The 12688-nt window shown below is 40.9% G+C and overlaps 1 protein-coding gene across 1 annotated transcript; it reads right to left on the bottom strand.

The window, feature by feature from the left end:
- Positions 1 to 1238: 1238 nt before the first annotated feature.
- Positions 1239 to 12291, bottom strand: opn3 (opsin 3). The gene is made up of 4 exons (XM_022217378.2): positions 11871 to 12291; positions 9240 to 9559; positions 3541 to 3792; positions 1239 to 2018 (listed from the first exon to the last, which is right to left on the bottom strand). Exons 1-4 carry the CDS (start codon positions 12187 to 12189, stop codon positions 1743 to 1745), a joined length of 1167 nt encoding a protein of 388 aa, XP_022073070.1. The 5' UTR covers positions 12190 to 12291; the 3' UTR covers positions 1239 to 1742.
- Positions 12292 to 12688: the final 397 nt, after the last annotated feature.

Raw genomic sequence — 12688 nt, 5'->3', positions numbered from 1 at the left:
ACTACACTGACTTCATGCAAAATGTGGATTCCTTTTTGGGTTTTTTTAAACGAAGCTGTATTAGGAATTGTGACAATATTTTATGGCCTTGTACAGCTGTTACAGCTAATGCATTTGCAAGCAAAATGTCTAATTATACATGCACTTTTGAGAAATAGAGTCCAATGTATGTTTGATCTCCACCAATTCCTGAGGAAAACATCAATCTAGCTCTAAAATTATCTGAAATTCAGCCATGTACAGTGCAGGTGCAACAATGGACACCAGTTTGGTTTGACCACTGCTGCTGAAGCTCCTATGATGCCATTCGACGGTTTTCCCTGCACATGTGGATCAGGATGAGATCATTTCTTGCTGAAGAAACCCTTGGATGTCCAGATCCTGGTTTGTCTTCCAAGCTGTTCGTCTGTCTGTATTCCTGCAGTGTATCCAACTGCTGAAGGACTGCATCTGCACTTTCTGGCTATCTGGCAGCAGCTATGCCCTTCCTGGCTGAGAATCTGTATCTTCAGGCGTGTTTCACATGAAGCACAGCAACACAAATTGTGTCTTTCAATAAAAAGCATGACCTTCATTAGTGGATCGCTGGTACAAAAAGGACCCAGTACTCAAAATTTCTTATGTATTTTTATGCGACCAATCAATTTTAAGCTTTTAATGGCTGTTTTAGGATGTGCTTAGTATTTTGGTGGTAACTGTACTAAAAGAAATTGCACTTGAAGACCTGAGAGTGATTCTTAATGCAGTATTTAACAAAAGTCCAAAAACATTTTTCCACCACTCCATGTAATATGAGTTCATTTTCTGTGTTCAAGGACACGGCTCTGCAAGGCTTTTCCCTCTATTTCCTGTGTTTATACTTTGATAAGCTAACCGTGTCCTGGCTGCAGCTTCATTTTAAAAATACACAGTACTGTCAATCTTCTCATCTTACTCTTGAAATAAAACAAATGCATTTTTCCAATGACGAAAAGACAACAACAGCAACAACAAAAAAAGCCCATCACTCACTCACACATCCACAGTGGAAAGGGTTTTTATCAGCTATGGAAATCCATTCATCAAGTCTATTCATAGCTGACAGCCGAGGAGGTTATGAAAGGTGTCCCACTGGAGCATACTGGGCCCCAGTCTCATCTCCTCTTATCTAATTACCCTCCCACAGTCCCCATGTCACAGTTATTGCTCTCATCACACTGAATATTTAGATTGAAATGAGATAAGGTACAAAATGTAGGTAGCTTAAAATAGGATCTCTTTATTGAATCCATACACAGTAAAGTCAGTTTGAGGAATATGGTTCATGGCTAAGAAGCTAAGGCTTATTTTTCCATCTTTTCACACTTGTAGTTGGGTACCAACCAAAACAAATCTGCTATCAACATGTTGATCCAAACTCTGATCCATACCTGGCCTCTAAATACCCAACACAGTCCTACAGTTGTCACATATATTGTATGGCATATTTGACAAATAAGTGTGAGGAACATACTACTACTTGTTAACTACATAATTTAGTACTTATATCACCACAGCTGATGTTAGGCGAGGATATCACACTTCCATACTACTGAAATAGGTTTAGTTTAGTATCAGGCCGACAGCTGGATATTTACACTAAGCTGTGACAAGCCTGAAACTGAAACATCCAGGGAGGTCAGACAGGATTATTTTGGCTTGGAACTGCATGTTAGGTCCTAAGGCATACTGAGTGTTGGAGTGAGAAGTCCAGTCCATGTGGATCACAACGGCCTCACTTGGATGACGTTAACTTTCGTGGAATCTCCAGCCTTGGACGTTACATCCAGGTGCTGGAAGTCATCACTGGTGATGATGAAGACGATGGAGGAGGAACAGAAGGTCACCCTCTTTTTGGGTCGGTCTTTGCTGCCGCTGCATCCGTTGGACACCACGATGGGACGAATGGGGCGCTCGACCGGAGCCAGGGGGCGCTCTTTGAGGTTGCGCTGCAGCCAAGAGAGCCGTGAGCAGAGCAGCTGCAGCAAACAGCGGCGGAACTGTGGGACGATGAGTGCGAGGAGAAGCAGAGGCAACAGTTAGGAGGATGGTATTTAACACTGGGGTCAACCCTTTCCTCTCTCATTTGTCTGCCAAACACACAAAATATCACCTTCTAAGCCAGCAGATGTAGACCAGTATATGTGACAATTTCACTCCCACAAACACAATGAATACATTCTGCACATATTAAGACTTGGAAAAATGTGACAGAACACTTGCAGTAAAATACAAACAACCTATAAAAAATATGTGAAATTAAATTCTGCACAATTTTGTGTGAAAATGCTCTGAAATATTTTCTGATCACATCACAAATTGAAGCCGCACAAAGAGAAAACCAACCATCATCCCTATAATTGAGATGCCATTGATTTTCCTTGTTTGTCCACTTTAAATTCTGGCTTCAGTTTTGGTCACTGGAGGGGAAAAAATCGACTGACCACACAGAAAGTGGCTATTCAGAACTCTCTGGTGAAACATAAAATGTATTCCAGATGGCACCCCAACCAGCAGGTATGGCTAAACCTTACACCACACTCACCAGCTACACAGAGCAGGAAAGTCCTGACACCATTCACTGTTCATATTAAAACAGAGTAGCAAAAAGGTCACCATGACCGTTCAGCTTATTGTATTTCAAGTGCTCTGACAGGAAACTAGACTTCAGTACCTCTTCTGGGCTCTGTTTTAAGGATTTAAAAATGTGGCCTGTGACAGTCACTGGCCCTTTCAGAAAGAGGGTACTATTCCTATTTGTTGTTCTACAGATGCCCTTCAGATGGGGGTGAAATAGATGATTCAGATCATGGCTTGAATTACAGATCAAATGCGTCATGTGAAAAACTGCCGCTTTGTATGTTGTAACTGCAACTCTGCATTTTTAGGGCATTAATCCTTCCAGAGGCAGCAAGATGGTTTTACTGCTGTTTGTTTAACTGCTTCCAGCCATGGATCCAGATCACTTTTCAGAAACTGTTCGATCACTGGCCTTGGTGGAGGACTGAGTGATCTTCTCGTTACTTAAAAAAATAACTGTGACAGCAAAACTGTATTTTATCTGTGATGGCTAAACTTTGTAATTAATGCGTGGTACGGATCCATATGGACCATGAATCAACCACAGTCCCTTACACCATAACTGCAGATGGTGGAAAACATGATTTAGTGGTGGAAAGTCCTGCAGAAAAAGTTGCTATTCCATCATTGATAAGAACTGTACACTACAAAGCAACCCAGAAAAAGTAAGACGGACTTATCAAAAGGAAAACCTGAAAGAGAGCCACTAGACACTTAACAAAACAAAACACTTTCAATGATTTGTACTCATAGAATTGGACTGATATCCAGTATATACCTAAGACAGAGAGGAGAGCTAGAAGAAGAAGACTGTATTTTCAAATTCTGCCATTTTTGCCCCCCTTTTTGGACATTTGTGCCGGCCACAGCTTTTGAAGTGTGCACAGAATTTATGCTATTTTCCAGAAACATGAACGATTTGAAAATGTGATGATGACAAACCTTTCTGCTCATGAACACATAGATGAGGGGGTTGTATGCTGTGCTGGACTTGGCAAAAAATGAGGGGATGATGGCCACCGTGGGGGACACCATGCTCTTCCTGCCGAAGGCCTCCATCATGGACACGACAGCGTAGGGCGTCCAACACACCAGGAAGCAGGAGATCATCAGGAGAAACATAACGGCGACCTTTTTCTCGTATCGCAAAATCCTGATGATCTGAACCGTTTGGAGGTCTTGGATGGAGCGGAGCTGCAAGGAACAAGATAAAGGAAGAGGCTATCAGGAGAGGGATACTAGGCTGAGATGTAATCAGACCAGCGGCCAGAGAGTTGCTGGATCGGATCGGAAAGTTTGTGGTCTTACTGGGCAGTCTCTTGGTTGGAATGTTTGAAGCTGTATTAGGTATGACTGCACCCAAACCTTTGAAGCCATGACTTGGCTTTGTGGAATGTCTCCTCCTCAAAGGACGGAAATATTAATGAGGAGTAAACACATTTTGGTTTTCAAAAAAATGGTAAAATTTTGCTGCATTTCCCAGGAAAAAAGCAGAGATGGGAGAAAATTCGGGTTCGAAGAACTGCTAATTTCGTTACAAGAGCTAGGAAAAACAGACAAAAGCGCTGATCATACTGAGAAAAGTGACATGTAACTTCTAAAAATGGAGGCCAAGAAAGTCAAAGAAACCAATAAGAACAGTAGCGTTGAAATTTCGAAGCACAAAAGTCACATAGCACTGATTTAAATCAACACCACAAGCAGCTTTAACAAACGGAGGAGACACCTGGCATTATTCAGTCTTGTTAATTCCATAAGCTCATGTAACGATCAGCTAACATCTGCCCTATGCGATTAACCTTCTCAAGATCTTTTAAGTGATCAAAATGTGTGGACCCTATTACATACTTGGCCGTAGATGCTGAAATGCTGCACAATCTGCCTAATTACTGCTGTTACTAAGATCGTAGTTGGATGGATGCCTAGTCCAGATGTCCAGTCAAATCAAATCAATTTCAGCTGTCCTTCAGGAAGGCTGTGGTTTGGAGCGACCAGCTTATCTTACCTACGCATGTGTCTCTTGTTGATTTGTTGGTGTTGTCATTTCAGTAGTTTAGTGGCTACATGTGTACACTCACTTGAGGAGTAGGGACATTGCTACAAATGTGTTTTTAATTTGTATTTGATAGAAAGGTTGTTAAGTTTTATATTTTCCTGTTTTTTTATTTAGACAAAGCAGACAGATTAGCATGTTGCTTATGGGGAAAACTAGAGTATTTTTTTTGTTTAACTGTTTTTCTTTAATAAGTAGCACAGGTTTCTCTCCTTTGTAACAGACCTTCTTGCTGTCATTACTCCGCCAAGGAACGCAGCGAAGTTATATGACGATCGTGTACGTCTGTTTGTCTGTCTGTTCGCAACATTACTCAAAAACAGGCCAACGGATTTAGATTAAATTTTCAGGAAAGGTCAGAAATGACACAAAGACCAACTGGCAGATTTTGGCAGTGATGTGGCATATAGTCTGGATCCACGGATTTGTTAAAGATTTCTGCATCATTGTGAGATAGCGGCATGGCGCCACTGCAACTATGACTACAAGCGAACACTACGTCATCTGCCTGTTGACGATCACATGATTGCGATCCTACAACAAATCCACCGCTGTGGACTTATCGGGATTTATCTATCAGAAATCATACGATGACTGAGCAGCCGTGGCGGAGCACAGCACGCTCTGAGTGCTTTTCTTGTTTACAATCTTAAAGTCTCCGTCCTGCTTGAAACAACTTTCTTTGCCTAATCAACCTGGTTTAATGTTGCTTCTCTTTCCCCTTGAGAACCGGGTCATAACATTGTGGTAATGGCTGACAGCTTGTGGAAACAACAAGGTAATACCTCAACAACAGATGGGGTGAGGAACACTGTAGAATGGATATACCCTTCAGCTTAAGCGATGAGATCATAAAGAATGTGGCTATTTTCTCAGCTCCCTCAAGACACAATACAGCCGCTGATTGAATCACTGAAAGCTTCTGTGTTTATTCATGAATGCACAGGGCCTGTTTTTTAAAATTGATATTCTATTTCTTATGAATCTATTTTCCAGTGAATGTTCTGTTGTTCTCCAGGTGCTCATATATCTGTGACTTCTGTTTCTGGCAGAGCAGACCAACTGCTTTTACATGAAACCAGAAATATTCTGCAGGTTTCAGAGTGCTCCTCTTTGAAGATTTCCCACAGCGACGCGATGTGTGATGAGCTCTCCAAGGCCTTTGAGGTTTTCGGGGAGTTGTGTGGTACTCAAGCTTGGAGCTCTGACGAAGTAGCAGCTCACATTTCCGGCAATGTTGTGCATATTTAAGTAGGGAAATTGCGATGCAGCCAGACACTGGAGTAATTTGATATGAACTCAGTTACAGTTTTTCCTCATTTACACATTTGCTTACATACAACCCTCTTCCAAAACTACAGTCGCCATCTGCTTGATGGTACAAACAGACTCCCTCATTTCTCGACCAAAGAGATAAAGATCTCCAATGTTTTTACTGGAATCACTGACGCAAACATAAGTGCTCAACGCTCATCCTCACAGGCTGCTCACTTGTCCTCTATCACTATCAGTGACACTTCTAAAGCTCAGTACAGGCACAAGAAACAAGGCACTTTCGGATAATTTCCACTGTACAGGACGAACCCTGAAGGACCAGAGGAATATTATGATAATACAGCCTGTAATGAAGGAAAAGCGAAACGCAGCACTTGGCCAGTTAAGGTCAAGGAGTTTCTTTTCATTAAAATGAAAACCCAGAAGCGTCTGCATTTCTCCAGACTTTGGTTCAAAGTAATACTGTAATAGTGTCTAGATAATCATAGTTACCGTATTTCATTTGAAGTAGGTTAGCATTTTGTTTTTATCTGGCAACTTTGCAAGGATTGCTTATGTTTTTACGTTTACATGTTTCTGCTGCGTCTGCAGTCTTCTTCAGAACTGCCATCTGGCGTGTTGATGACGTGTCTTTTTATCAGGTGATTCTGACAGATCTGTCAGGTCAGCCACGCTCCCCGCCATCTGATGGTCTCTGGAGGACTAAATCCAAGGTGAGCGAGAGGATGTAGGCCCCCTCATCCTGGTTCATGCAATTGTTGGAACATTTCCTGATTTTACTGGTATCTTTAATCCACTGTTTATATTTGTTGGCCTCTGACCTTATGATTCTTCCCTTCTGCCAGTCCATGATGTGACTGTTTCTTCTGCAGTGGTCCTTGAAGACCGGCCGGACAGATTCTGACAGATCTGTCAGGCCGGTTACCTGACAAAAGACACGTCATCAGCATGTTGGATGACGCTTCTGAGGAAGACTGCAGACGTAGTATACACATGTAAAGGGAAAAAACATCCTTAATAATCTTTACAAAGTTGTCAGATAAAAAGAAAACACCAACCCCATGAAAAGATTACAAAATGAACACAGTTAATCTATCATTTGAAGTAGCTGAAACACTGTATGACTTAAAGTATTAGATGGGAAGGCTGATAGAAGTTGAAGTGGCAGTAAAATCATAGACTGGATATAAAAGATTCTCCTCGCCTCTGGGTCTGAGGTCCAAGGTGGAGGTGGTTTAAACCTTTGTTTCTAACAGCCAGCAGGGGGCGACACCTCTGGTTGCCAAAAGTAGTTAGATTGTGTAGAAGTTAATGAGAAAATAACCGGATTTGTCAATTGATTTGGGACCTCAGTAACCATTTTCCTCATGAGTTTATGGTTTCAATCACTAGTTTCTTGTCTCGTTTAATCTTGTATGATGTTCATTTTGTAAATTATTCACCAATTTCGAGTAAAACAGATTAGCAAAGCAAGGTATCTTTTTAAGGTGGGGTTAACTTGTGATTAACAGGTTGCTACCTTATGGGCCGGCACAGTGTCCTTGAATTCTCAGACAGACCCATCCTTTTGTGCGTTACATTTGGTTTCAAAATACCAAGATGACAATGAGCAAATGCCAAACTCAAGACTTCCAAACAGCTGTCCACACACCGATGGACGACATCAGAATTGCTATGAACATATTGTTTGCAGTTTGTGGCCAAAAATGAAAGTTTCCTTTCAACTTCAGTTCAACAATTGATGTCCAAGTGTCAATTGAAGTGTAAGCTGAATGACACTAAAGTGGGAGTGATGAAAGCAGCTGAAATGTTCTGTCAGTGTATGTGGTAATTTTACCTGGAAGTCAGCTGAAATATCTTAGTGAGTGTCCATTTTTGAGTAATGTTGCAAATGGACAGACAGACAAACGGACGGACAAATGTACGCTCCTTGGCAGAGTGAAAAGATCAAATCTTATCTGAATAATTCAAAAACATTCTGAGAACTTGCTATACAAACAAATAACTGAATTCATTTAAGTAATCTATTAGGTAGAAAGCTTACTAGTAAATGGTGCTTTCCAATAAAAATATATGCAATTTTCCATTAGACATCTCTATAAGCCATTTTCTCAAAATGTGTTTTTTTCTCATACTCTGAGCCAAACATCTCCTCTTCAGCTGCACTTACACACACCGAGTTATTATTCCTGTCTATGTTTTGAAGGTTTCTGCTTCAGACTCAGTTCAAATGTCATTCATAGTTTGATTTCGAAAACATATTATTTTTAAAAACATGGTGAAAATGGATATTTGTCTGCCTGTTCAGAATATTTTCTGAGTGATAAAAAGAAATATCCAAATCCCAAGTGTGAAAACATTTCAGTCTAATGAAATGAATGCAAATTTGTGCATATTTTGATTGTTTATATCCCATTTTCTTAATGAACACAAAAATTCAGAAAACCTGTAGTATGAAAAAGCGTCTGAAATGTAAGTAACCAACAGGGGTAGCTTCATTTAAGCAAAGCTGAATTGTCAGCTGATGCAAAAGTGATAAAATTAACTGAAATCTTGGTTGAAGTGCTAAAGATGATGCTAGTGTGTGAACAGTAAGCAGCTGATTACCTCCGCCAAGGAGGTTATGTGACACCCGACGTTTGTGTGTCTGTGTGTCTGTCTGTTAGCAAGATAACTCAAAAACACCTGGGCAGATTCAGATGAAATGTTGAGGGGATGTAGACTATGGTAAGAGGAAGAGCTGATTTAATTTTGGTGGCAATCTGGAAAGGATCCTGGATTCTGGATCACTTTGAATTTTGTAGTATGTTTTAGTATGTGGTCCAAAATATGACAAAAATATTATAGGTTAGTATGTCGTCCAACAAATTGGAGCAAGGTGTCTGGATAGCTCAACTGGTTAAGAAGGTGATTTGTAAACAGAACTGTGTCAGAGATGCAGGTTCGATTCCAGCTCATGATCCTTTACTGCATGGGTTTCCTGTTTTCCTCTCTATCCTTGGCGGAGGTATGCACTCTCTGAGTGCTTTTCTAGTCTATAATTGTTTCACAGTAATGGCATAATTTTTATATGTAATGATAAATATTAATAATAGTAATGATGCTGCATTAAACTGTCTCTTTCACATGAGTAATGATAAGATGCTTCAATGTGGCATCTTTAACGCTTCCTTCCCAGATTTTAGTAAAAGCATGTTGATTAGCTTCTCTCCATTCATAAATCCATGTCATTCATTCTGTTTATTTGTCTCAGTCATTCATAATTCATCAAATATGCAAACACAACAGAAAAAAACACAACTTGATGCCTTACCATTTGCACTGTGTAGAGGATGTTCCCATAGCAGTAGATCATAACACCAACAGGCACAAAGAAACACGCTAGGAGGAAGAAGAGGATGAAGGAGGCATCATTGGGGTCCTTTGACGCCCAGTCCAGAGAGCAGCCCAGCCGGTGGATCTCCAAAGTGTAGCGGTTCCACCCAAGCAGTGGCGCCCCCGTCCAGGCCAGAGAGTACAGCCAGATGTGGGCGATGGCCCGCCAAGCCCAGGGGAAGTCCACCACCTGGGCATGGACCACCCGGATGTAACGCTCATAAGCCAAGGCTGACAAAGTCATGATGGAAACGATGCCTGGCGGCAGAAAGAGAGAGAGAGAGCACCATGCTGAGTAACGCAGAGCTCTCACTGCAGGATCTGGGTCAGTGGCTACTTAGTGTCTCTTTGGCCTAAGTTTCATCATGCTCTGTGGAAACAGTTCTGAACATCTTGAAGCCGAACATCACATTCAATCATTTTGTTGCAAAAGCTTTGAAAACTCACAGACAGAGACTCTTGACTCACACACACACACACCTCGAAGACCTGTGTCTGCATTATACAGTCTGCTTTTCCCACACAGACTGAAGTGGTTTGCTTTTCATGGGGCATAGCGGTGGCTCTTATGTGCATTATTTCATTAACGCTTTCATGTGCCACGGCTCTCAAAAAGCACGCCTGCCTCACGGCACAGCATCTAAAATTGATTCTGCATCAGTTTTCACCAATACACATCACACACACACACACACACACTCACACAACCTATATATCTCTCTAATTACATCTTCTAATGTGCACTAAGTTTGAGTCACACTATCCAGGCTGCGGTTTCAGACAGATGGATTGACAGAACTGCCAGAGGTTCTTGCTGTGTACCAGTCACACTATCACCAACCTCCACTGAGTAATACGTACGATACGGCACAGAGATGATGCCACATTTGAGTAAAAACAATAGAGGACACGTGCTGTAGAGACATAGTATTTCTTTTTAACAATTTCATTTCTATATTGAGCTCAGTCTCAGAAGGATCAAGAGATAGATCTTGGCAGTGTTCACATTCAGATATGCCACCTCTGTGACCTTGGGCTTTCACATGTAGAAATGTCACACAGAAAATGTGAAGATTTTTAGCTGCAGTGAAATGACAGGAAAGGAAGGAAGGAAGGAAGGAAGGAAGGGGCAGGTGAGTTCACCGTAACTGAAATCTACGTTATCTGCCAGGTTTGTCCTCCTCGGCTGAGTGTGGGCCAAAGCAGCAGAACACGTCATCCTGCCTGCTCAGCGTCACTTCAGGGATGACAGAACATCATCCTCTGTTTTCTATCTATGTACACGGTGCACATTCAAACTTTGTATGCTTTCCACTCTTGTGGCATCTTGTGGCATCTGTGCAAACCAAATCAACAGTCATCACTGCAGCGCTGTCCACTGACAGAATTCTTCAGATCATGTTGAAGACAATGTCAGTTAAAGGACAGCAAGACGACAGAAGAGGAGTCCAACGCTTAACTGTGTTTAGTTTGCTGATATAGCAGCAAAAAGCCTGAAGGCTCGCTCTAATGAGCTCATTATCACACATCCATCCTCCTCAGCTATAATTCCTACAGAGGTGGAACCCAGAGTGTTCATTCACACTTCACTGCTTAGTACGCTGGTAATAAATGGACAGTCATGCTCCACTAACAAAGACGCACATAGGCAGTGAAGGTGACAAAAGATTCCTCTGCATGCAGCAATGACCTGCAGGGTATCTACATAAATAACACACAGTGTGCTGGCTGATAAATGCAGAATAAAGTGCGCATTGTGGAGTCCTTCAGGGCTGTTAGATTTTACAGCAGCTCATCAGAGGGAAGAGACCGGGTCAGGAAACTGTTTTTGACCCAGTCTGTTTTCAAACCAATGCAAATGTGTTCAGATATATTTGCATATACTGATTGACTGATTGAGATAAATATTTTGAATATGCAAAGACCAAGTAAACAAGGAATTAATATTACATATGTATGTATATATAAATACAAAACAAAATCATAAAGCAAAAGTAATATTCCGCAATTCTGGACTAGGTCTATATATTCGAAGAAGAAGTAAAGAAACATTTATTTAATCTCGTTATTTTTTCATAAATTATTGATTGATAATTTCCAGTTTTTGAAATATTTACATAATATACAATTTCTGTCTATACATGTAAGATACAATAAAATATATACAATTATGATACTACCTATTTATATGTTTTTCTACACACACATACAAACATACATACATATATGTACATATACACATCCACATGCACATCCACATATTTATGCATATAAATACATACATGCACATACTCATACACTCAATTAAAGCATGAGCTTTAATTCTAATAACCTAATTCCATGTCATCTATAGTTATTACTGGCATCTCTGCCTCCTTGTAGTACATCAGGCTGCCTTTTCTCATATTCTGGATGATGATTCATTATTTTTGCCTAGAATAAGAAACGAGAATTTAACCACAGCCTGGCACAACTGTTGAATACTTTTGTTTTAATGACTACTGATAAATGTGAATGTCAGTGTAAGCAGAAACACATGTTTGTCTTTTTTTCATGTTTTTTCTCTCACCAAAGAGGCTGTTGCTGAAGCCGTCCCAGATGCATGTCGCCTGGCTCCAGATCCATCCGCCTTTGACGCACGAAGCGAACGTAAAGTTTACCCCGATGACAGAAACCAGCAAATCACTCAAACTGATGTTGACCAGCAGCAGATTAGTGGGAGTCCGGAGTCTTTTGAATTTACAGTAGAGTATTAAAACAACCACGTTATTGCAGAAGCCGAACACTCCAATAGTTCCGATGGTGAAAGCCAGAAGTTTGTAAGTGCCCACAGTAAATAAGTAATCCTCCGCGCTTCTCTCGGCTCTGCTGTCGTTAACCGGATTCATCTCGCGGACACGGACTCGGTTTCCAGCATTGTGCTGCTGAGACTGCCTGCGCGCCGCTCATTCAAACCCGACAGACTAGTGTTTAGAGAAAAGTGGGTCAATGTACCGACGTCAAAGCGGAGTCACGGAGACGGTCTGCCGCCGGAAGTATCGTCAAAGTAAACACGCTTCTGTTTGACATGTTTGGAGAGGAAAATATGTCTGGAAAAAAAATCAACAAAACCAAAATACCATTGACATTCAAGGACAGCGTTTCTTTTGTAACCTCATAATAGAGCAAACACCCAAATAATACGGTATTTACGATACTGACATGCTGTTAAAACGCCTTTAAATGGAACTCTTTTATTTTGAAATAAATCTGTCCTAATAATCTCTGGTTTCGCTCTCTGAGTAAAGATGGTAAAGATCTTGAAATACATTTTAGATGAATTAATTCAAATCAAGTAACCATTACTTTCCAGCACATTTAAAGCAAAGTGCTTTCTAGTAGAAGTAT

The sequence above is a fragment of the Acanthochromis polyacanthus genome, chromosome 15 (assembly GCF_021347895.1).
Source record: "Acanthochromis polyacanthus isolate Apoly-LR-REF ecotype Palm Island chromosome 15, KAUST_Apoly_ChrSc, whole genome shotgun sequence".
In the NCBI taxonomy this organism is placed as follows: Eukaryota; Metazoa; Chordata; class Actinopteri; family Pomacentridae; genus Acanthochromis; species Acanthochromis polyacanthus.
The sequence above is the reverse complement of the archived record's forward strand: the minus strand, read 5'-3'. Positions and strand labels throughout refer to the sequence as shown.

What these genes read in the sequence shown, in the direction of transcription:
- opn3 (XM_022217378.2), bottom strand. Translation starts at nt 12,189, where the DNA reads ATGAATCCGGTTAACGACAGCAGAGCCGAGAGAAGCGCGGAGGATTAC. An exon ending in TCCTCTACACAGTGCAAATG is followed by an intron (nt 3,793 to 9,239) that starts GTAAGGCATCAA and finishes TGTTCCTTGCAG; the next exon opens with CTCCGCTCCATCCAAGACCT. An exon ending in ATGTGTTCATGAGCAGAAAG is followed by an intron (nt 2,019 to 3,540) that starts GTTTGTCATCAT and finishes ATCGTCCCACAG; the next exon opens with TTCCGCCGCTGTTTGCTGCA.